Source organism: Cnephaeus nilssonii (assembly GCF_951640355.1).
Source record: "Cnephaeus nilssonii genome assembly, chromosome: 19".
Classification (NCBI taxonomy): Eukaryota; Metazoa; Chordata; class Mammalia; order Chiroptera; family Vespertilionidae; genus Cnephaeus; species Cnephaeus nilssonii.
The window spans coordinates 50,379,574-50,403,537 of NC_137090.1; the positions used below are offsets into that span (position 1 = coordinate 50,379,574).

The following is a 23,964-nucleotide window of genomic DNA, read 5'->3' on the forward strand; positions in this document are numbered from 1 at the left end:
CCACCCGGGGGTGTGTGGCCCGGCCCCTCCCGCCCCTCCCGGGGGTTCCGGGTCGATTGGCCACCTGGGGGGGCTTGGCCGTGCCCATCCCGCCCCTCCCGCCGCTCCCGGGGTCCCAGGGGCCGAGGCTTTCCGGGCCTTGGGCACCAGCGGGGAGCCTGCACTGATCGCAGGAAACCACTGGGGGTCGGCTCCTGTGATCGTTAGCAGGGACACTGGGTGCGGCGAGCCCAAGGCCAGGAAAGCCTGGGGCGGAGGCTTTCCCGGCCTTGGGCACCAGTGGGCAGCCTGCAAGGATGGCAGGAAACCACTGGGGATCGGCTCCTGCGATCCTTAGCAAGGATGTTGGGTGCCGCGGAGCCCAAGGCCACCGCCCGGGGCCAAGCCCCGACCCTGAAAAAGGCAGAAGGCGGTGGCCACAGCCAAGGCCTGGGTCCCTGGTGCCGGCAGAAAACTGGTGCAGGCAGCCAGGTGAATGAAGGTCTATTGCACGAATCTTCGTGCAAACGGGCTACTAATATATATATATATATATATATATATATATATATATATATATATATATATTAATTACTAGAGGCCTGATGCAGAAAGATTCGTGCAAGAATGGGCCTTCCTTCCCCTGGCTGCCTGCAGTGCCTTCGCTCTGGCTGGAGCCACCTTTCCACTCTGGCCCAGAGCCACCTTTCTGCCTTCCCACGCTGCCCAGAGGCCTGGAGCGGCTGGGGTGGTGCGGAACGCCTGTGTCGTCGCCATGGCGATGATGCAAGCGTCCTGCCCTGCCCCGACTCAGGCCACTCAGCACCTATGTATGCAAATTAACCCACCATCTTTGTTGACTGGTGGGTGGCGCAAAGGTGTGGTCAATTAGCATGTTACTCTTTTATTAGGTAGATATCCTTTCTGATTCTCCTAGCAGATGATGAAGACTTAAATCCAAGATAAAGTAACTGGCCTGAGGTCTTGGGGTGAATAAATTGCAAAGCCAGGGGTTTGAGGCCAGATCTGATTGCCCCCAATGCCCCACCTTCATTATGGCTAATTCTTTTTTCTTTTAAAAAAAATACCTTTGTATTATTATTTTTAGAGAGAAAGGAAGGGAAAGTGATAGAAACATCAATCAACTGCCTCCTGCACGCCCCCTACTGGGGATTGAGCCTGCAGCCCAGGCATGTGCCCTGACTGGAAATAGAACCTGTGACCTCTTGGTGCATGGGACGATGCTCACCACTGAGTACACCAGCTGGGCATGGCTAATTCTTTATCGAACCTTGCTTTGTGGCCTTATGAAGAAGAACATGCTGCCCATGGGTGAGGCAGACCAAGCTCATACGGTCCTTAGCTCTGTCTGATGTTTCAAGCCAGTGCTGTTTCTGTGAAAGCTGATGATCTGGGTTGCAGATCTTCCCTAGGCTCCTTTGTCTGCATCTCCTGCCTTCTTCCTTTTCTTTTTAGGCGCTTGTTAATTATTATACTTACCTGCAAGGAGAGAAATCAAGAGAACAGAATGAGGGAGAAAATTCAAATACAGAAAGTTCACATCAGCCCTTTTGTGGTACATTTTAGTGTAAAGAGGCTGCAACTCTAAAGCAAAACGAGGCTCCTAGGTCATCTGTGGATTTTTGTTTTCCAATCAGCCAAGATAGTGCGGGGTCGAAAGGCTTATTTTGCTAGAACTATGGAAAATTGAAGATAATCTGGCAGAGTCGAAAATCAAACCCAGGCGTGACCAACGCACAGGCCAGTCACCTTGTTGCATTCTGCCTCTGGGGGCAAACAGGTTAGAGACCCTCAAAATCCCTGTTCTGCGGGAGCTGATCTAGTTCTGCCTTAATGGGACTCGAATAATCGTGTAAGTAGTCAACCTTTTGTCTAGCTTTTCACATGTTTCATTTTCATGGTGCAGTGAGGTTCTCTGTTATCCTTCTTCATAAACAAGGAAGCCAAGTAGATAAGTGGTGGTCTGTGGCCTTCAAAGGGCCTGGACTCTTTTTGCACCACCACAAAAGGCCTCTGGAACCTGCTTGTCGGTGGTGCCCCTCCATCATGTGAACAGAACTGCCAGGTCAGAATAGGAATTTCAGGGGCTCTCATAGCGCCCCCACCACAAGGTGTTCCCCAAGCTCTGATGGTAGAAGTGGCAGCAAATCTAGAGATGACCTTTGTCTACCTGTTTGCTGGAGAAATGGTCTCCTCTGTAGGTGCAAGCGTGTTCTGGATGTCGTGTGGACAGCCATCCTCAACACTGTGGTTTCCCTAAATCACTAGAACAGATTTTAGGGGAAGGTTGAGCATCCCAGGTTATAGATCTTACAGGTATGACTTGCAAGCTCTGTGAAGAAGCCTCCCATTTGGGTAGGAATGCAAAACTGATCACCTCATTGCTGGAATGATGGCCTGGCTTTCTTGGGAGCCAGCCAAGAAAATAATTTATGAGACTGACCCACAAACTTAACTAACTGAAGCTTTCATCCAGAATCATTATGGAAAGCAGAGTTAAAATAGTTCCCTCTGAAACCCTGTGGCTACTTATTTGAATCAGTGAGGTCACCCCAAGGACAGCTGTGGAATCAGTCTTTAATTAGAAGAACTTGCCCTGAACTTTATTGGAATGGCATTTCTGAGGGTCTTGAATGTTATTTTTCCTTTTTTGTTGTTTGTTTTTTAAGATTTTTTTTATTGATTTTTAGAGAGAGTGGAAAGAAGGGAGGGAGTGGGAAAGAGAGAGAGAGAGAGGAACATCATTGTAAAAGAGACACACCAATTGGTTGCCTACTGCACATGCCTTGACTGGGTCTGGAGATCAAACCTGCCACCCAGGTACATGCCCTTGACCAGGAATCGAACCTGTGCAGACCAACACTGTAACCACTTAGCCACACTTGCCAGGACTAAACTATCCTCATTTTTTGAGATTTTTTCTTTTTGCTGTTCCAGTTGGGCATTTTCTGCTACCTTGTCTTTCAAATCACTGATTTGATCTTCTGCATCATGTGATGTTTCTATCTCTCTGTTGAAGTTCTCACTGAGATCACCTATACTTCCCTTAAGCTGAGCATCCTTATAATCAATGTTTTGAACTCTGCGTCTGGTAGATTGTTTGCCTCCATTATGTTTAGTTCTTTATCTGGAGTTTTGTTCTTTCACTTGGGACATGTTTTTGTCTCCTCATTTTGGCTGTCTCCCTGTGTTTGTTTCTATGTATGAGGTAGAGCTGCTACATCTCCAGTCTGGGTAGGGTGGCCTTATGCAGTTGGCGTCCTGTGGGGCCAGTGGTGCAGTCTCCCTGTTCACTTAAGCTGGGTGCTCTAGGGGTGTCCCTTGTGTGGGGTGTGTTTACTCTCCTGTTGTATTTGAGACTAATTGCTGTTGACACATCGGTGGGTGGGATTGACAGTCAGGCTGATGGGCTGTGAGGACTGCTTGTGATTACAGCAGAGAAGTTGCTGTGCAGGGGCTGACCCTACAAAGTGGGACTCGCTTTAGTGGGACTCTGGTCCGTGCCAAGTCCACTCTTTGGGTGTGTTACTTGTGGTGCTAATTGGCTGTGCTTTGTGTGGTCTGTAAGCACAGGTGTTTGGGCCTCTTGTGCAGACCAAGCAAGGTCAGCCATTGCCTGTATCCAGTCCTGAGATGGTTATGCTGTGACTGAAACCAGCTGGCACTGGTCCTGGGCTTGGGGGCACTTAGCAAGAGGTACAGGGCACACTGAAGCCAGCCCATTCTTGTTTGGGGTTTGGGACCTTTGAGGATTTTAGGAAAGTCCGCAGGCTAGGCCCAAGCCAGCCACTTGTATGGCTGAGACTCTGAAAACAATTCAGGCCAGAGGTGTACATTTTGTGGGGTGGGGTCTCAGAGAATCACCAGGGTGGGGTGAGAGTGGTGCTAGCCAGGTTGTTGGAGACGAAGCTTTGGTGTCAGGCTGTGTGGGGGTAGAGTCAGCAAAGGAAAAGAGGCGCTGCTGGCACCTTAGTCCAGGAAAGAGCTGCCCCGCTGGCCTCTAATGCAGCCCCTCCCTGGTGCTTTCCAAGCTGCTGCCCTTCTCTGGAGCTGAGGGCACGTGTGTGGGAGAGTGAGTCTGTGCTCGGGCTGTGTAAGAGGATGCCTGGTTTACAGCAGCCCGCAGGCCCCCCGGACTGTCTCCCCGCTGATTTGCACAGCCAGTGTTGTGGGCGCTCCTTGGCACTGGTGCTCCGGGCCTCTCACTCCTCAGAAAGGACTCCAAATCCGAAATATCCCTGTCGATTGTTAATTGCCACATTGTGAGTCTTCACCCCTCCTACCAGTCTTGATGTAACTTCTGTACCTCCTTAGTTAGAGGGGTTCTGTTCAGCTGGCCTTCAGGTGGTTCTGTAATTTAGTTGCAGTTTTGCTGTGGTCATGGGAGGAGGTGAGCATAGCATTTACCTACGCTGCCATCTTGACCCGGGGCAGCTTTGTTTTAGGAGAAGCCAGGCTGTTTATTCCGGCAGGCCATAGCATTGGCTGGAGAGGACGAGACGAGTAGAGAAGAGAGTCTTAGATATGAAGTTGCTTCTCCAACCTGACTCACAGTTCAGCTGCGGCCCTAAAGTTAACAGCATCCAGTTTGTAGATCTTGCCTTTTAATGTATTTGTTAGCTTGCTTGTTTGATAGCCACAGAGGCTTCCTGAGGAGAGTGTAGGCAGGGGTTTGCCAAAAATGTACCCTGGTTGGAAAAGTTTTCTTAATGGTTGGCTGCCTGCTATGCTGTAGGGTCTTGGCATTTGGTTCCTCCCAGAGAGCGGCTGGCCTTGTGTGCAGCACACGTGGTGCCGCGCGTTCCACCCCAATGGCTGGGTGCAGGGTGGCTGGGTGCAGGGTAGCTGGGTGCAGCGTGGCTGGGTGCAGGGTGGCTGGGTGCAGGGTGGCTGGGTGCAGGGTGGCTGGGTGCAGGGTGGCTGGGTGCAGGGTGGCTGGGTGCAGCATAGCTGGGTGCAGGGTAGCTGGGTGCAGGGTGGCTGGGTGCAGCGTAGCTGGGTGCAGCGTAGCTGGGTGCAGCGTGGCTGGGTGCAGGGTAGCTGGGTGCAGGGTAGCTGGGTGCAGCGTGGCTGGGTGCAGGGTGGCTGGGTGCAGCGTAGCTGGGTGCAGCGTGGCTGGGTGCAGGGTAGCTGGGTGCAGCGTAGCTGGGTGCAGCGTGGCTGGGTGCAGGGTAGCTGGGTGCAGGGTAGCTGGGTGCAGCGTGGCTGGGTGCAGGGTGGCTGGGTGCAGCGTGGCTGGGTGCAGGGTGGCTGGGTGCAGGGTAGCTGGGTGCAGGGTGGCTGGGTGCAGCGTGGCTGGGTGCAGCGGGGCTGGGTGCAGCGTTTCTGGGTGCAGCATGGTTACTGAGTGCAGCATGGTTGCTGAGTAATGAACCTGCATTTCTTTTTGCAGCTTCTTAATTAGGAAATCAGGGACTTTGTTTTCCCGTTAACTCTGAATGACTTCAGGTTGTTAAAATGCTACGGTTGTAGCTGGCAGCCTTGTCATGGTGCCCTACCCATACGGTCACACCCTTGCTTTGGCTGAAGTCCTCCTCAGTTGGCTTTTAATTTTATGCAAAGACCAGATAAGCAGATAAAATATGGCATAGAGTTGGATGAGCTGACCCATCAGAGGCCTTCTAAAAATTATCATGATTACTCATGACAGCATACGTTGACAGATTTTTAAAAAAATCATAAACTAGTTCTAAAAGTAATACATATTTTTTTTGTAGAAAATTTTGGAAAGTTTCCTTACCTTCCCAACAAAACCAAAATGGAATAAACATAATTACTCTCACCACAAAGATGTTTACTGGTGCTGCCACTTGGGATTAGCTTTCCTGCTTTTCTTTTTTGCACAGGTCTACACTTTCTAATAGAAAACTATGTGTGCTGTTTTTCTCTTGATTTTTTTCCCCACTTAATGGTGATGAACACTTGCCCACCATCGCATTTCCTCCTAAACCCAGTAGTGATTGTGTCTGCAGAGCACAAGCAAACCTTATTCCAGGCAGCAGGTCGCCTGGGGGTGACACTGTCATCTCAGGCAAGGCAGCATGGCCTCAGGTTGGAGCCAATATTTGACATTCTTGAAGTGTCAGAGGTGGCAGATTGTCATATTGTGAAGGGCGGCTTTGATTTGTTAAACAGGCCAGTTATTTTCCACTACCCAGTGTTGTATGCTGGGCAAGGCCAGACTTGAGATGTGGCTATAGCAAATGAGATTGGGTTTTTCTGGGTGACTTGCAGGGGGAGGGAAGAGGATGAGAGTGAATATTGATTGGCCAACTATGATGGCTCCACTAGGCTGAACACTTAAAAGCCAGGGCTAATCTCTGATGAGCACAGTAAGTGTGGAGGTGGTCCTCAAACCTTGGGGGCAGGGGGCATCAGAATCTGCTGAGGAGCTTAGTAAAAACGCCCACGAGGCCTGAATGAACGGGCGCAGGAGGAGAGGGCCAAGGGGACACGAAGCTTACCTGTAATTGTAGTAGACGCTGCTCATTTCCTATTCAGTGCCTGTGCCTCATTCCTCCTGGACTTTGTTTGGCGTGGCTATGAGCCCAGTTAAAAAATTCTCTTATGCAGTCTCTCTTGCAGCTAGGAATAACCATAGGACACAGTTCTGGCCTATGAGATAGAGGCATTAGCCCCTAGGGCAGTGATGGCGAACCTATGACACGCGTGTCAGCACTGACACGCGTAGCCATTTCTGATGACACGCGGCCGCTGAGGCGGCCGCATGCCGAGGATGAAACATTTGCGAAATAATGTTTTTTCCTCAAAGTGACACACTACCCGAGTTATGCTCAGTTTTTTGGCGAAGTTTGACACACCAAGCTCAAAAGGTTGCCCATCACTGCCCTAGGGAGAGCACCCCTTTATAAATAGAACAGTAAAACCCTTTGGCCCTGAGCCCTCTGCCTGCCTGTTTCACAGACCCTGCCTGCCGGAGCAGCCGCCTTACAGGTAGCGGGGTGGCGGCCACAGGCCAGTGATGGCAGAGCCAAAGGATCCAAGGTCCTTGGTCCTTCATGCAGTCCTTGAGTGGCTGCTCGAGCTCCAAACTTCCTGCTTCTAGATTTCTTCTTGTTCATGAGAAAAATACCACCCCAGTTTAAGTGACTGTTAGTTTTTCTAAATTGCTTATAGCCGAGTGCATTCATAACTGACAAGGTAATGTTTTAATAGTTTACAAGGGGGAAATATTTTTGCATGTTTTGTAATTAAAAATGAAAAACAATTTAAATCCCCACAGATTTCTGTGCCCCACAACAGACTCCCTGAAACAATCTTTGGGGATGAGACTCATGTCTCCCTGTATTTTTTTTTGTCTGTAATAATGGCCAATTTTATTCCTCTGGCTAAGAGATCCAGAGGTGATTTGAGGTTTACATTTTAATAGTTATTTCAAGCATCACCGCAATGCTGTATCCCTAGGAAGTGAAGAGATGTATGGTTTCTGGCATATTTGTTAACAATAGGTGACCCCATTGCCTTTATAAGCTGATTGCAAATTATTTCATTCTTATTAAAAAATTTTAATTGTCTGTGACACAAATTCATTAAAAAATACATATAAACAAAAAGAAAACTCATACCACACAGAAATAAGCAGTTAATTTTTTGATGTATGTATGTATGTATGTATACACACATGCACGCACACACAATTTGGGATTTTTAATGTACATATGTGAGCTGACACTAAATATGCTTTGCCACTTATGTTACTTTACAATATGAAATGAACATATTTTCATGCATTTGTGTGAAACTTCCCAATTGAAAAATAGACCTGGAGAATAGGTCAAAATACAAAATCCAGTAAGATGCTGGTTAACAAGGAAACTGTCTAAAACAAAATTCTACCAGGTGATTAAAAGTAAAACCAAGGTAAAAGATACATCAGAATATGCTAATAGAAAGCAGGAGCCAGATTTTACTATCAGATAAAAAAAAAGAATTCAAGGCCTAAAGCACACAGGATAAGGTCGTCTGCGTGAATGTCTTTGCTTCCAATGCATCATCACAAACTTGTTTCTTACTCTTCTTCTTTCTTCCCGAAGCCTTTCCATCTCATCTCCGCCTCTTGGCCTGTCTTCAGGGTCCCAATGCCTGACGGGGGTGTCCTCTTTCAGTGCCTGGGCGGGCTGAGTCAGCGCTTCCCGTTCCCTCCCGCTTCCTGGCTGTCCCGCCTCCCGTGGCACATCCTCTGAAGGGAGGTCTTCCTCGGCCTTGGGCACGCTCTGTGGTTTTCCTTCACTTTCCTCACAAGACTTTTGCATGTTGAGTATTTTTCTATTATTTCCTGTTTGAGTAAATTAATCCTGGGACCCGCTGGTCCAGACTCTGGCCTCCCTTCCCCCTTCCATGCCTCTCCCTCCCTGTATTTTTAACAAACTCTCCAAATGAGAGTCATTTCTACATGCATTCGTACTACATCTCCATTGTATGTATGAGAACAATGAGGCCCAAGGAGGTTAAACAACTTTACCAGTATTTTGAAGTGAGATTTGCATCCAGTACTGTGTGGTTCCAAAGTGTGCTCCTTGACTTCCTCCCTCAGGGAGGGCTGGCTTTCTCCCACAACACAGCCACCCACTTCTGAAGGGAACTCCAAAAGAGAAGATTCAAAGCTGTTTTGTTTTAACCTCTCCCAAGGAGTGACGGTATCTTTTCCCATTGATTTTTAGAGAGAGCGGAAGGAAGGGGTAAAGGGGAGAGAGAGAGAGAAACATGGATGTGAGAGAGACACATCGATTAGTTGCCTCCCGCTCACAGCCTGACGGGGGCTCAGGATTGAACCTACAACCGAGGTATGTGCCCTTCACCAACCTGCAAACCGTCAGTCCGTGGGCCGACACTCTAACCACGGAGCGACTGGCTAGTGCTCAAAACTGTTTCTGACCGGGTTTTACACTGCTGTCCAGGACAGCATCACCGCAATGCTGTATCCCTAGGAAGTGAAGAGATGTATGGTTTCTGGCATATTTGTTAAAAAGTTGCCTCATAAGTTATTGGTTTTGCCTTCTGCTTTTGAAACAAAAATTCCTTGAAATTAGTTTTTTTCATAGACTTCCTAGGGTTAAGTCACTTAAGAATTACTAGAACATCTCATTCCTAAAAGGTAATTTGGTTGTTTCATGAGTGGGAAAGACATATACTGGTAGCTTGTAAGTGCTAGAGTAGTTAGAGCCCACAGTATTCATGTTATACCAAATGAGCCATCAAGGGCTGATGGATGGCATCTGGAGTTCATCAAGGCACTGGTCGCGCTGTGCATTCGGAACAATTAAATACACACCGGACGCCTGGAATAGGCTCTTTAGGTAAGAACAGGTTGTAGTGATGTGATTCGCTGGGTATTTGGAGAGCTGTATGATAAGAATGATTTTCTGATGGGGAAGAGGATCTTTACTGTGTGAGACAGGAAGTCAGTGTACTTGAGACCCTCAGGGGCCGGCAGCATTGTGTGGATCAAGTATGGCCTGGGATTTAGGAGCTTTATGTTCCAGACCTGGGTGTGGCATAAAGCCACTGCATGTCAGGATCTCTTACGTAATTCCAAATAGCCTTTCAGACACCACTCTGTTACTGACGTGCCCTAAGTATCAAGCATTCTGGGAGATACTTTACTATGTTGCCTTCAAGGAGCTTCTTTTCAGGTGGGTGAGAGAAAACAGATATCCAAGTCTCTACAATAGCACCTATTACCACCCCTACTTCTGAAAGCTGTTAGATGCCAGGTCCTGTGCCAGGCCTTTATAAATGCTCATTTAATTCTTACAAAAGCTTTGTGATTCCTGTGCTATAGATGTAGAAGCTGAAGCTCAGAGAAATTTTATTTGCCTGGGGTCACATAGCCAATAACAACAGAATCGAATTAGAGGTCAGGTCAGCTGACTCTAGATATCCTGTGCCTCTGCATGATTTTGCCTCGGGGGTGTTCTGCCCTGGTGTGGTGGAGGAGCATGGGAAGTGCTGGGAGGAGACCCCTTTTGACTGGGAGAATTGGGGAATCTTTGTAGAAGAGGCAGGATTTAAAGAGTTTAGGGTAGAGAACAAAGATGGTGGTGTAGGTAAACATTGGTACTTGCTGCTTCCCACAACCACATCAAAATTACAGCTAAAGTACAGAACAACCATCATTCAGAACCGTCTGAAAGCTGGCCGAATAGAAATCCTACAACTAGAGAAGAAGAAAGCACTTTAAGACTGGTAGGAGAGGCAGAGGCATGGAACTGGCTAGTCCAACACCCACGTGTGCCGTTTTTTTAATCAGGAAGGATATCTTGACTACAGAGGCCCCCTGTGAGGAGCAAGGGGTCCAAGCCCCACACCAGACCCCCAGCCCAGGGTTCCAGAGCTGGGAAGAGAAGTTCCCATAACTTGAGGCTGTAAAAACCAGCAGGGATTGTTGCTGAGTGACATGAAGGCTGCTGGAGACCTAGGTGTTCCTCTTAAAGGGCCAGTGCATGAACTTACTTGGACTCGATCCCTCTGATCTCCAGTGCCAAGCAGCTTTGAGACATATAGAGAGGAACTGGATTATCTGGCATTAGGGCAGGAACTTGGAGGCAACTTTCTCTGAGACAGGGGTGCTCGCAGGGGTAATGGTTCCTGTGTTGGGATTTCCCCCATGCCATGGCTGACTGGCAGTCATATCTGAGTCTCCATCAGCCTGGCTCACACTGTTGCTTCACCCTAATGAGTCCCTGAGGCCCCGCCCTGTCTAATTTGCAGCCCCACCCAAGCTGTTTGCAGCAGCTTTTCCATATGAACGACCTGTCCTGGCTCAGGCTTCAGACTTTCCTAAAATCTTTCAAAGTAGCAGCTGACATCAGCATGTTCCAAACCTATTGATAAAAGGCCCAAGACCTGGCACTAGCACCAGCCTGCCTTGCTTCACAGCTGGGCCTCTCCTGGGCACCCCTAAGCCCAGTACAAGTAGCAGCCGTCTGTCTGCAGATATCGCTGTAGCTCCTGCCAGGTGGCCCCAGGCAGTGGCTGACGTTGTACTACCCGATAGGCTCCAGAGCCAGTGCACCCAGTGGATAGTTTCAGACCATACAACTCTACACATCCACAAGCAACACATTCAAGGGGTGAGCACCAAAGCCCCACTGAAGCAAGTCCTGCTCCATAAGGGTGTCTCCTGCACTGCAGCTTTTCCACTGTAGTCATAGCTGGTCCTCACAGCCAATTGGCCTAGAGGTCATTTCCTCCCAGTGACACCAACAGTAATCAAGGCTCAACTACAAGACTGTGCACACAGCCCACACAGGGGCACACTTAGAGTGCCCAGCTCAGGTGACTGGAGAGACTGAGCCACTGGTCCCTACAGAACACCTACTACACAAGGTCACTCTACCAATTCCAGGAGACATAGCAGCTCTACCTAATACATAGAAACAAACAGGGAAGCAGCCAAAATGCAGAGACAAAGAAACATGTCACAAATGAAAAAAATGGAAGCAAGCAAACTACTGGATACAGAATTCAAAACCATGGTTACTCAAGGATCTTCATGAGAGCTTCAAGGAACTTAGACTTTTGAGGATCTTATTGATAATTTCAAAGACATGAAAAAGGACCAGTCAGAAATTAAGCATACACTAACTGAAAATAAGAATAATTTACAGGGATTCAACAGTAGAGTAGAGGATTCCAAGAATCAAATCAATGATTTGGAATGTGAGGAAGCAAAAAACACCCAACTGGAAGAGCAAAACGAATAAAAAAATATGAAGATAATGTAAGGAGCCACTGGGACAACTTCAAGCATACCAACATTAACATTATGGGCGTGCCAGAAGGAGAAGAGAGAGAAGATAATGAAAACCTCTTTGAAGAAATAATGACAGAAAACTTCCCCTACCTGGTGAAAGAAACAGATTTATAAGTCCAGGAAGTGCAGAGAGTCCCAAACAAGAGTAACCCAAAGAGGCCCACACCAAGACACATCATAATTACAATGCCAAGGGTTAAAGAGAGAATCTTAAAAGCAGCAAGAGAAAAGCAGTTAGTTACTTAAGGGAGCGCCCATATGACTGTCAGCTGATTTCTCAACAGAAACTATGCAGGTCAGAAGGGAGTGGCAAGAAATATTCAAAGTGATGAATAGGAAGGACCTACAACCAAGATTACTCTACCCAACAAAGCTCTCATTTAGATTGAAGGTCAGATAAAGAGCTTCCAGACAAGACAATCAATGCTAAAGGAGATCATCACCACCAAACCTGTATTACATGAAATGTTGAAGGGTATTCTTTAAGAAGAGGAAGACGAGGAAAAAGATAAAAAATATGAACAATAAAATGGCAATAAATACATATGTTTTAACAGTTGAATCTAAAAATAAAAATAAATGAACCAGGAATCTAATGAACAAAATAATCTGGTTGAATAAAATAGAATCAGAGGTATAGAAACATGGGACAAAGTGAGGAATCTCAGAGGGAAGCGGGGTGGGAAGGTGGGAAGAGATTAACCAAAGACTTTGTATGCACATATGCATTACCAATAGACACAGACAATAGGTGGTGAAGGTCTGAGGCGGGGTTGGAACCGGGTGGAGGGGGGCAATGGGTGGGGAAGAAAGGGGGAACATCTGTTACATACTCTCAACAATCCTATCTAATAAAGAGGGAATATGCAAATTGACCATCACCCAGTAACAAAGATGGCTGCGCCCACAGCGGAAGCAGGGATTTCGTAACACAAGATGGCTGTGCCCACAGCAGAGGCGGGGATCCCGTAACACAAGATGGCTGCGCCCACAGCGGAGGCTGAGTTCCTGTAATGAGCCTTAATGAGCAATCAGCAGAGACCTCAGGCGGTGTGGTGCTGGGCTGGGGCAGGGGACCTGAGGCTGGGCCCCCTGCCTGGTGGGGCTTGATGGGGTCCTCAGGCCGCATCCCCTGCCCTGGCACCGGGCCGAAGGACCTGGGGCTGCACTCCCTGCCCTGGTGCCAGGCCAGGGGACCTGAGTCTGCACCCCCTGCCATGCGGGGCTTGATGGGGAACCTCAGGCCGCCCCCCCGCCCCCGGGGCTTGACGGGGGACCTCAAGGCGCGTCCCCCACCCTGGCGCCGGGCCGGGGGACCTGAGGCTGCACCCCCCACCTGGCGGAGCTTGACAGGGACCTCAAGGCGTGCCCCCTGCCCTGGCCCAGGCCTGGGGGACCTGAGGCTGCGCTGCCCCCCCTGCCCCGAAGAGGCTTGACGGGGGACCTCAGGTCACGCCCCCCACCTGGTGGAGCTTGATGGGAGTGGGGCTGGCCAGGTCTGTATCTAGCCCAATGGGGGTGGGGCTGGCTGGGTATGGGTCTCACATGATTTCGAGGCACATGTGGGTGGGCAGGGACTTGACTCTGACTCCTGTGGTACACCCCCGACTCTGACAGGAGGAAGGTTTTCATATACATTTTACTAATTTTCTTTCATCTCTGACACTTCTATTATAGAGAAAGGCAAATAGCAATATTAAAATATTTCCTCTAATTAATTCCCTTTTAATGTGCATGAATTTCGTGCACTGGGTCACTAGTAAAGATACAAATAAATACATAAATACATGCACAAAGCCCCAAAGCGTTTAGGGTGATTAAAGCTAAGGTGCTCTGCCCTGCGGTGGGCAAGTGTGCTGGGAAGAGACCTCTTTTGACTGGGAGAACTGAGGAATCTTTGTAGAAGAGGCAGGATTTAAAGTTTAGAGTGATTAATGCTAAGTTTGAGAAAGTTGGGATATTTTCTGGGAATAAGGAATCTGGTTTGATTAAAATGTATATTTTCTTATGGGGACGGGGAGAGACAGGAAAAAGGAAATGAAGCTAGGAAAGTTACTGAGACAAATTGTGAAGTGTTCTCAATGCTGGGCTAAGTTATAGGAAGAACATTTCGTATTTTTGTAAAACTGGTTTGAAGATGTTATATACTATGCTGTTCATTATTCCTTAATATGAAAATGACTGCAATAAACTCATCTGAACACTTAGGATCAAGACAAAATTCTTCTAGTGTAATGTCTTTTATTCTACTTTTAATCAGAAAGTGAGGACTGTGGAACTCACTGTCTTTCCCTTTGTGCTGAGGCTGCCAGGAAGCACAGGCCGATGTAATGTCTAGTTGTACTGTCTTATCTTCCTCGTTCTTGGTAAAATAATTGCACCTTTTATTCCATGTGGTTTCTCGTCTTCCTTTTATTTTATTTGCCTTGGATACAAATTATTTAAAACTTTCACAAATTCCTTTGGGAAGTAGGTAGGGTATATTTTAAGTATGTTTTAATGCTTGGCAAGAAGAAACTTAGATGAACTCTCTTGCACTATCATAGGGAGAGACAGAAGGGACTGGAACAGGCCAGTGATGTGATCAAAACTTTCTTGAATATTGATGAACTGCTTGCCAGAGGCTGCGGGAGGAGCATTTTATCTCTTGGAGAAAGGATAGAATTAGTCTCTGGGAGCCCCTGAGCTGCAGTGTACCTGGAGGGGCCTGCCAGGTGTGTCTGCCATGAGGCTCTCCGCAGCCCTCCTGGCCCTGCAAGTTTGAAGTCCTGCCCTCCGCATGCCCAGACCACCTTTCCTTTCATTCTCACAGTGTCTCTGATTTGGTCATTCTCTAGGACCACCCGTCTTGGACTCTTACCATGAGAATGGACTACAGTTTGTGTGTCGGCAATTCTCTATACCCATTTTCCTGGAGCATTGAGGAAACCCTCAGGAAAATGGGTCTGTGTGATGAGTGGTGTGAGCATCCCAGACCAAAGGAAGAGGCCGCCAGGCTTGGGGTCTCACTTCTGAAGGTCAGAGTGGCATGACTTAGCGAGAGCGCTCTTGGCTCCCTGCGTGCTGAGCCTGGGCTCTGTCTGCTGGCTCTTCATGAAGGCACAGGGCCCTCCCCAGAGGCTGCTGCACAGCGCTTCCTGGAGGCAGCTCACACATCGCCGCCAGCTTGTGCTGTGACAATTCATGTTGTGTTTAGCTTTTTAAAGTGTTCTTTTTTAAGTGTCCTTATTAACTGCGCAGTTGAAGCACCTGAAATGCTCTAGGCCAGTGGTCAGCAAACTCATTAGTCAACAGAGCCAAATATCAACAGTACAACGACTGAAATTTCTTCTGAGAGCCCAATTTTTTAAACTTAAACTTCTTCTAACGCCACTTCTTCAAAATAGACTCGCCCAGGCCGTGGTATTTTGTGGAAGAGCCACACTCAAGGGGCCAAAGAGCCGCATGTGGCTCGCGAGCCACAGTTTGCCGACCACGGACCTAGGGCAAGAGTGGTATCTGACTGGGGTCAGGGGTTCATGAAGAACCTATTGAAAGTGTGCGCACAATTGTGTGTGTGCACTTTCCTGGAAGGGACTTACCAGATACCCTGAAAAAACGACTTTCTATGGCTTTTTTCTGGACATTCTCGAATATCCATATCAAGCCACGTCCCCCAAAGCCTGCTGCTCAAAGCAGCTCTAAGCAGAAGGGACGCAGAGCCGGCGGGCTCCAGGGTGGGCGGAGAGTGGCAAGGCCGTGCAGCCACTGCAGAAGCCTTTCTACTTAATGCAGTCTCCGGTCTGGAGGGGCAGTTCTTGCCTCCAGGGGAGCTGCTGAGTGGCCGAGGCTCTTAAGCTTCCATACTGTGCTCTTGATCTTTCTTGCCCTTCACCTCTGTGCCAGCCACTGAAAGCAGCCACTCAGCATTCCCCTTTCTTTTTTAAAATATTTTTATTTATTTCAGAGAGGAAGGAAGAGGGAGAGAGATAGAAACATTCATGATGAGAGAGAATCATGGATCGACTGCCTCCTGCAAGACCCCCACTGGGGATCGAGCCCACAACCTGGGCATGTGCCCTTGTCCTGAATCGAACCTGAGACCTTTCAGTTCGCAGGCCAACGCTCTACCCATTGAGCCACACCGGCTAGGGCTAGCGTTCCCCTTTCAAGTGGCGGAGGAAAGGCCCATTCTCCAAGCTGCCCTTGGGGAATGCCTTCATTCTTGCTATTAGGAACCATAGCAATGAGATTTAGGACCAGCTTGTAAAACGAAATGAGATTTTCTCTGTGGTCTGGACTGGGAGTCACTTGATTGTGTTTTGCCTTGCTTGCTTTCTTTCCAAGGCCACGGTCGCAGAAGCACTTGATGAATCAGAAATAGAAGCATGTTCCCTGGTAATCACTGATGAATGTCTTTCCTGAATGGCTTCTGAGAGCACAATTAATTCAGCTGGTGTGTGCTTGCACACGCGGGGTGGGCACGGCCTCGCTGCAAAGAGGCAGTGAAGCTGAAGGACGTGGCCTCCTGTGTTCTCTTTGATCCTTGCATTGTGTGAGTACGCATTTTTACCTTGTGATTGGTAAGCACATATTTCATGCTGCCTGTTTCTTCACTTAGCATTCCTGTACTGATTTCCACCTAGCAACTTGGCCAAAGTATTTATCATATTTAAAAGGTATGTAGCATTTTTTCCCCTATTGATGTGCCTTTGCTGCTTGGACATCTCTCATTTGTTGGGAGCAACAGAGATTTTCTCAATTAGGCATCTTTGTAGAATCAGCTTTCTCCCTCCTCCTGACTTACTTCCTTAGGAATATATTGCTGGGTCAAAGTTATGAATGGTTTATGCCTACAAATTTTTATTTATTATTGGAAATTTCAAACATTACAAAAAAGATAAAGGCTATTAATGGTGAAATCTCATGTATTTATGAGCAGGTTTCAACAATTATCAATTCAGGTAGTTTTAATTAGTCTATGACCCCATACACTTCTATCCTGGATTATCCTGTATAATAAAAGGCTAACATGCAAATAGAACGAATGGTGGAACAACCGGACAACCGGTCGCTATGACGTGCGCTGACCACCAGGGGGCGCGCGTGGAACATGGTGGGTGTTGGCAGCAGGCAGCAGAGCGTGGAACATGGTGGGTGTTGGCCTCGGCGGGATGTTGGAGCAAGTGAGCGGAGGTACCAGATCAAGGCGGGGCTCTGGTCACTGTCATCGGGGCGAGCCTCTGGTGATTACTGAAAATTCTTTGCTTCCGTGCTCTGCATTCCCGCCCAGCACTCACACCTGCTGCTGGTGCCCGGTGCCGGTCCCGATCGCTCAGCCCTATCAGTGGGTGCGAGTGGCGGCTGCCAGCCCCGATTGCCCATGGCTCGCACTGCTGATGGCGCCGGCCCCAATCACTCTGCACTGTCAGAGCATGGGAGCGGCGGCAGCAGGAGCAGGGCTGCCGGCAGGCAGGGGCCTGGGGGCCACGGCAGGAGGGGCCTGGCAGGGGTGTGGAGGATGGGCCGAGTCCCGCCCCTGTACCACAGTGCCTTTCAGGGAGCACGAATTCGTGCACTGGGCCCCTAGTTTTCCAATAAACCCAGATATCATGTAATTTCATCTATAACTACTCGTGTGTATTTTCAAAGGATGTCAACTGGTGGTCCTGGGTGCCAGTTCAGTTTGGGGTGGGGCGAAGGGGGAAACTTTACTCAGTGCAGAACAGCTCCACTGTGACATAGCCAGTGGGCTGTAGGCATCCCTGGGGCCAGCCCCTGTCGGCTAGACACATCCACTTTGCTCTGCCCCTCAATGGTTTGCTCTCCGCCTTGCCAGTTTGCTTTGTGCTTCACAGTTGGCTCCACTGTGCTTGGTCAGCTCTGTTCTGTGTCAGTCCACTCTGCTCTGGCAAGACATCTTCAGTGTTTCAGTTCCTGGAGGGGAAACGCAGTGTTTGGTGGGAAGGGAAAGTGTGCTCCCTTAGCCAGAGGGGAGCTGGCTTATATGAACCAAAGTCCCTGCGCCTGGTCCCTGATTGTTCTATCCTCATACAAATGAGGACTCCAAAGCTTTGCAGTTTGATTGGTTCAAAAGGCATTCTCCTGATTGTTCAGAAAAGAGCTGCTCTGGTTGGTTGGAGCTGCACAGCTCTGATTGGAAGAGGAAAGCTCAGTCCTATTGGTTGAAATAGGAGTCCAGGAACTCCTTTATAAGGCTGGCGCAGATGGCAGGAACACAGGCAGGCAGTTCAGAGCAGGCCTCTCCCTGAAGTGCAGTTTGCAGGAGAGGCCCCTGTGAAGAAATGGCTGCTAAGCTCTGTTTCTTAAAAAAATTGAGCCAAGTTAGCCACCAGGAGTCCTTCTGAGTAGGTGTCCTTTTCTGGGTTTACAAGGATAAGGAATCTTTTTAAAAATATAATCACAGTTTCATTATCATATCTAAAAATATTAACTGTCATTCTTAATATGACAACATAGTCATTTAATGGAAAGTTTAAGATTTCCCAGTGTTTGCCCTAGCTGGTTTGGCTCAGTGGATAGAGCATCGGCCTACAGACTGAAGGGTCCTGCATTCAATTCCTGTCAAAGGCACATGCCTAAGTTGCGGGCTTGATCCCCAGCAGGGGTTGTGCAGGAGGCCGCCAATCGATGATTCTCACTCATCTTTGATGTTTCTATCTTTGTCTCCCTCTCTCTTTCTCTCTGAAATCAATATATTTTTTAAAAAATTCCCAATGTTTTCTGTGGCCACGCTCAGGAGACTGGTTGTTGCACCAGCAGTTCTCTAGGTAGGGTTTCACTTGACGCATCATCCCTAGGTTAGGAATTCTTAACTGCAAAGGGTGCTACCTATATGTCCCGGCCTCAGAGAGGGCGCCTTTGGGGCCTCTGCTACTTGCCCCCTGTGGTTTGTGCTGCATGGGGTGGTGAATACTTTTCACCCATTACTCAGATTTCTTCTGGTAAACCTGGCTGTGTCACTGTATCCACACTAGAGGCCCGGTGCACAGATTTTTGCACTGGTGGGGTCCCTCCGTCTGGCCTGTGCCCTCTCGCAATCCAGGACCCCTCAGGGAATGTCGGACTGCTGGTTTTGGCCCAATCCCCGCAGGCCAGGCTGAGGTACTCAACCGCTGCACGAATCTGTGCACTGGGCCTCTAGTATGCATATAAGATCTTTGGTTAATCTCTTCCCGTCCTCCCCCCTCCCCGCTTTCCTCTGAGATTCATCAGTCTGTTCCATGTTTCCATGCCTGTGCATTGAGCGTCTGCCCCCCGGTGGTCAGTGTGTGTCATAACGAACGGTCGAACAGTCGCTTAGACTTTTATATATATAGATACTGGCTGAACTTGGTGAAATCTGTGGAAAACATCAGCCTCCTCCCTCCAGACTCCACCCCATTGAAGAATGAAATATGATGCTGTTTCTTTGGTGCTGAAGAAGCTAGATAAATACTGTGTTTCTTTTTCTGCAATAAAAATTCCAGGATGCTAGAAAAATGCCTATTCCCACTGGATTTTGATCATCTTATTTGCATGTTCCCCTTGGCAAGCTTTGTTTGCTATCGTTCAAGGTGACCCAGCTAGAACTACTGTTTAAAGTCACATTGTCATGAATAAGTTATATAACCTGTGTGTGATATGGCTATGAGTTCTGAGTATTGTATAAATAGGAACACATGCTTGTGTTGGGTCTCTTCTTCTTATTTAAATATGGTTGAATTTAAATGTAATATCCCTGTTTGTTCTCGCTGTTGATATTCCTGATTTTTCTGTTGGGATAGGAGCAGTTTCCCAGGTGATTCAGAACCTGTTTTATCCATCTTTGGAATGCAAATCACATGTGTATATTATGTCTGCATCTCCCCCTGTGCCAGCCCAGACTGGCTTTCAGTTTGGTCCTCCTTGACTAGCTTGGGTAACCTCCCAGGTGGTGAAAAAACAAAGCATGGGTAACCCACAAGGACAAGAGGGATTAGAGAGGCCTGGTTAGGATGAAAATGCCTTTTCAAAGATACTGGGATTAGAGGGCTTTTTTCCCTAAAGAAAACAGTCTTTATAGTCAAAAAGGTTTACTTATGTTCAAGATAGTCTTATGCCCTGTGCCTATTTTTGATGGAAGAATTAAATAACTGGATTTTAGTGTTGGTTATGAGTTTGCCATTTTAGTCTTAGTCTTTTGTGATACAAAATATCCCCTTTCTATCTTTATAAAACAATAATAACAGAAAAAAAAATTTTAAGATTTGTCTCTAAACCAAATACTTCAACACATTGATTATATTCACTTTTTTTACAGGCATTATTCATATGTGTCCTTTTAAAATTATTTTATTATTATTTCTTTTTTTTCCATATATTTTATTGATTTCTTACAGAGAGGAAGGGAGAGGGATAGAGAGTTAGAAACATCGATGAGAGAGAAACATCGATCAGCTGCCTCCTGCACACTCCCTACTGGGGATGTGCATGTGCCTGCAACAAGGTAAATGCCCTTGACTGGACTTGAACCCTTCAGTCCACAGGCCGACGCTCTATCTACTGAGCCAAACCAGTTAGGGCTTATTATTATTTCTTAATCCTCACCTGAGGGCATGCTTAGAGAGAGGAAGGGAGGGAGGGAGGAAGGGGGGTGTGAAGGGAGAGAGAAACATTTATGTGAGAAACATGGATCAGTTGCCTTCTGTACATGCCCCGATTGGGGATCAAACCCACAACCTTTTGTTGCACGGGATGATGCTCAGCCAACTGAGCCACTCCAGCCTGGCTGCATCCCTTTTTTTAAGAACAATTTTTTATCTTGTATTCTTTACACCATTACAAAATGTTTCTAATATGTTTGGGAAGTTTTAAGAATTTTAATTGATACTATATTGAACATGTATGTGGCTTTCCCTCGTTTTTTAGCAGCTTTATTGAGATACTAGAAATTCATGCACGAAATTCATGCACGGGGCGGGGGGGGGGTGGGTATCCCTTAGCCCAGCCTGCACCCTCTCCAATCTGGGATCCCTCTCACAATCCAGGACTGCTGGCTCCCAACTGCTTGCCTGCTTGCCTGCCTGATTGCCCCTAACTGCTTCTGCCTGCCAGCCTGATCATCCCCTCACCACTCCCCTGCCAGCCTGATCGATGCCTAACTGCTCCCCTGCCAGCCTGATTGCCCCTAACTGCCCTCCTCTGCCCGCCCAGTCCCCCTCAACTGCCCTCCTCTGCCGGCCTGGTCTCCCCGAACTGCACTCCCCTGCAGGCCTGATCACCCCCAACTGCCCTCCCTTGCAGGCCTGGTCCCTCCCAACTGCCCTTCCCTGCTGGCCATCTTGTGGTGGCCATCTTGTGTCCACATGGGGGTGGCCATCTTGTATCCACATGGGGGCGGCCATCTTGTGTTGGAGTGCTGGTCAATTTGCATATTACTTCTTTATTATCCTTGCTAATAAAATGGTAATATGCAAATTAACCATCACTCCGCTACATAAGCCACACCCACCAGCCAAGCCACGCCCACCAGCCAATCAGGGCAAGTATGCAAATTAATCCCCATCCAAGATGGCTACAGCCACAGAGAGCAAGGTTTCCCAGGTAACAGAGCAAGCCAAGCTTTCCCATAGCCGTTGCAGGCCTAAGCCTCCACTCAAGCTACAAAGTTTCAATTATAGAAGGTAAACAAATTCAAACAAATGGCGGCAGAATGGAGCTTGAGAGAGCAGGCCAGGGTTGCCAGCGGCAACAGGGGAAGCAAAGCTTTCCGCACACCCTGGCCGGGCTCACCCGCTTAAGGCTACAAAGTTTCAATTGTAGAAGGTGAATTAACTGCCACAGAGATGGCTGTATCCACGGAGGGAGCCCCAGGCTTGGCTCCGCTTCAGGCTACAAAGTTTCAATTGTAGAAGGAAAATAAATTCCAGATACCAGGCCTCCGCTTGGGTCACCGGGGGGCATGGCCGGCCTGCAAACCACCACAGACCCCTCGCTCAGGCCGCCCCACGCCCCAAGGGAACCCCACCCTGATCAGGGACACCTTTCAGGGCAAACCAGCTGGCCCCCACCCGTGCACCAGGCCTCTATCCTATCTAATAAAAGAGTAATATACAGATTGATCATCACTGCAACACACAATATAGCTGCCCCCATGTGGTCAAAGATCCTGCCCCCATGTGGACACAAGATGGCCACTACAAGATGGCCAGCAGGGGAGGGCAGTTGGGAGGCACCTGGCCTGCAAGGGAGGGCAGTGGTGAGGGACCAGGCCTGCAAGGGAGGGCAGTCGAGAGGGACCAGGCTTGCAAGGGAGGGCAGTTGGAGGTGATCAGCCCTGCAGGAGAGGGCAGTTAGGGGTGACCAGGCTGGCAGAGGAGGGAAGTTGGGGGCAAACAGGCTGGCAGGGGAGCAGTTAAGCATCAACCAGGCTGGCAGCGGAGTGGTTAGGGGGTGATCAGGCTGGCAGGCAGAAGCGGTTAGGGGCAATCAGGAAGGCAGGCAGGCAAGCAGTTGGGAGCCAGCAGTCCTGGATTGTGAGAGGGATGTCTGACTGCCCTCCAGGAGTCCCAGATTGGAGAGGGTACAGGCTGGGCTGAGGGACAACCCCCCGTCGTGCACGAATTTCGTGCACCGGGCTTCTAGTATAGGATAATTCACATACCATGCAATTTACCCAATTAAAGTGTATAATTTAATGATTTTCAGTGTATTCACTGAGTTGTGCAACCATCACCACAATCAATATTAGAACATTTTTATCTTCTTACTAGAGACCCAGTGCACGAAATTCGTGCACTGGGGAGGGTGTCCCTCAGCCCAGCTTGCACCCTCTCTAATATGGGACCCCTCGGGGGATGTCCAACTGCAGGTTTAGGCCCAATCCCTGTGGAATCAGGCCTAAACCTGCAGTTGGACATCCCTCTCACAATCCGGGACCGCTGGCTCCTAACCGCTCACCTACCTGCCTGATTGCCCCCTAACTGCTCCCTTGCTGGCCTGATTGCCCCCTAACTGCTCTTCTGCAGGCCTGATTGCCCCCAAATACCCTCCCCTGCTGGCCTGATCACCCCCAAGGCTTTTATTAGTATAGTTATGACCCTGCACAGAAAATTTTACTAACCCTGCTTTACAATAAGGGCTTGATGATTGAATCATTAGGACCAGACACCAAGATTTCCTTTCTTTGAATAGTGGAGGGAATAATTATCTTGTCTTTAAGTTGCCCGGAAATTAAAATGAGATAATGACTTAGAAAAGTATAAAAGCACCATATAAAGACAACTCTCTTTTTAATGAAGTGGTAAAATGAAAAACACTATTTTTATTCTCCCCTTCCTTCCTTTACAGCTTTTATTTAAAATTTGAAATTTATAAAAATTTCACTCCAGTTTTCATTTCTTTACATTCAACATTATTTTGTATTGGTTTCAGGTTTTATATTAGTTACAGAATAGTGGTTAGACAATCATATACTTTACAAAGTGTTCCCGATATTTCTAGTACCCACCTGGCATCATACCATCATTACAACACTATTGACTATATTCCCTATTTAAGTGACAATGGGTTTACAGGTTCCTTTCAGTCTTTCTTTTGTGTTGCTCGTCCTTCCTTTTCTTTCTCACTTCTTCCCTCATTTTCTTTATATAGTATCTCAATTGGCCATCAAAGCTCAGTGAAGGCACTGGGACACGCTTCATCCATTTTACAGACCAGGAAACTGAGGCCAGTTCCAGTTGGCTGTGGAACTTGACTCAGCATACAGGAAGCCCTAAGAGCCATGCTCTTTGCGCTTCCTAAGGGGCAGCCACCCAGCAAACAGAACAAACCTTCCAGTCAGGCTTCCGAGCCTCTTTTTCGAGCACCTCTTCATTGCGGATGCTCCACATTCTTTCCTCTCCCCGTCCCCTGCCCCCCATTCTTTACTGCCCCTGCTTCTCCGGAGCAGGTGGAAGGCTTTGCACTCACTGTCTAGGCATGCTCTGCCATGGGGCAGGGCACCGCAGGCTTGCTTTTGGGTCAAGGCAGGAGCAGGAGTCACTGACTCTGAAGTGTGAAGGCCGCCCGAGCGAGGCCCGTTAGCACTGGGAGCTTCTCTGAATCACATCAGTCAGTCCAGTACCCTGCAGTGCAGCACCCCTCCACTGAGGTGGTACCACCCCTCAACCCCCGCCTCAGGGGTGAGGGTCCTTGCCCCTCTGCCAGGAGTCCTTCCATGCCCCTTG

The 23,964-nt window shown here is 48.4% G+C and overlaps 2 protein-coding genes across 8 annotated transcripts in view; one reads left to right on the forward strand and one right to left on the reverse strand.

The window, feature by feature from the left end:
- The window catches only part of TOM1L2 (target of myb1 like 2 membrane trafficking protein), a 157,117-nt gene that overhangs the window by 27,166 nt on the left and 105,987 nt on the right, over positions 1-23,964 (forward strand). The window lies entirely within an intron of this gene.
- LOC307115520 (transcription elongation factor A protein-like 8) lies at positions 7,771-8,925 on the reverse strand. Its single transcript, XM_079798721.1, has one exon. It carries the CDS (start codon positions 8,271-8,273, stop codon positions 7,953-7,955), a length of 321 nt encoding a protein of 106 aa, XP_079654847.1. The 5' UTR covers positions 8,274-8,925; the 3' UTR covers positions 7,771-7,952.

Coding starts and splice junctions, on each gene's coding strand:
- LOC307115520 (XM_079798721.1), bottom strand. CDS start 8,273: ATGCAAAAGTCTTGTGAGGAAAGTGAAGGAAAACCACAGAGCGTGCCC.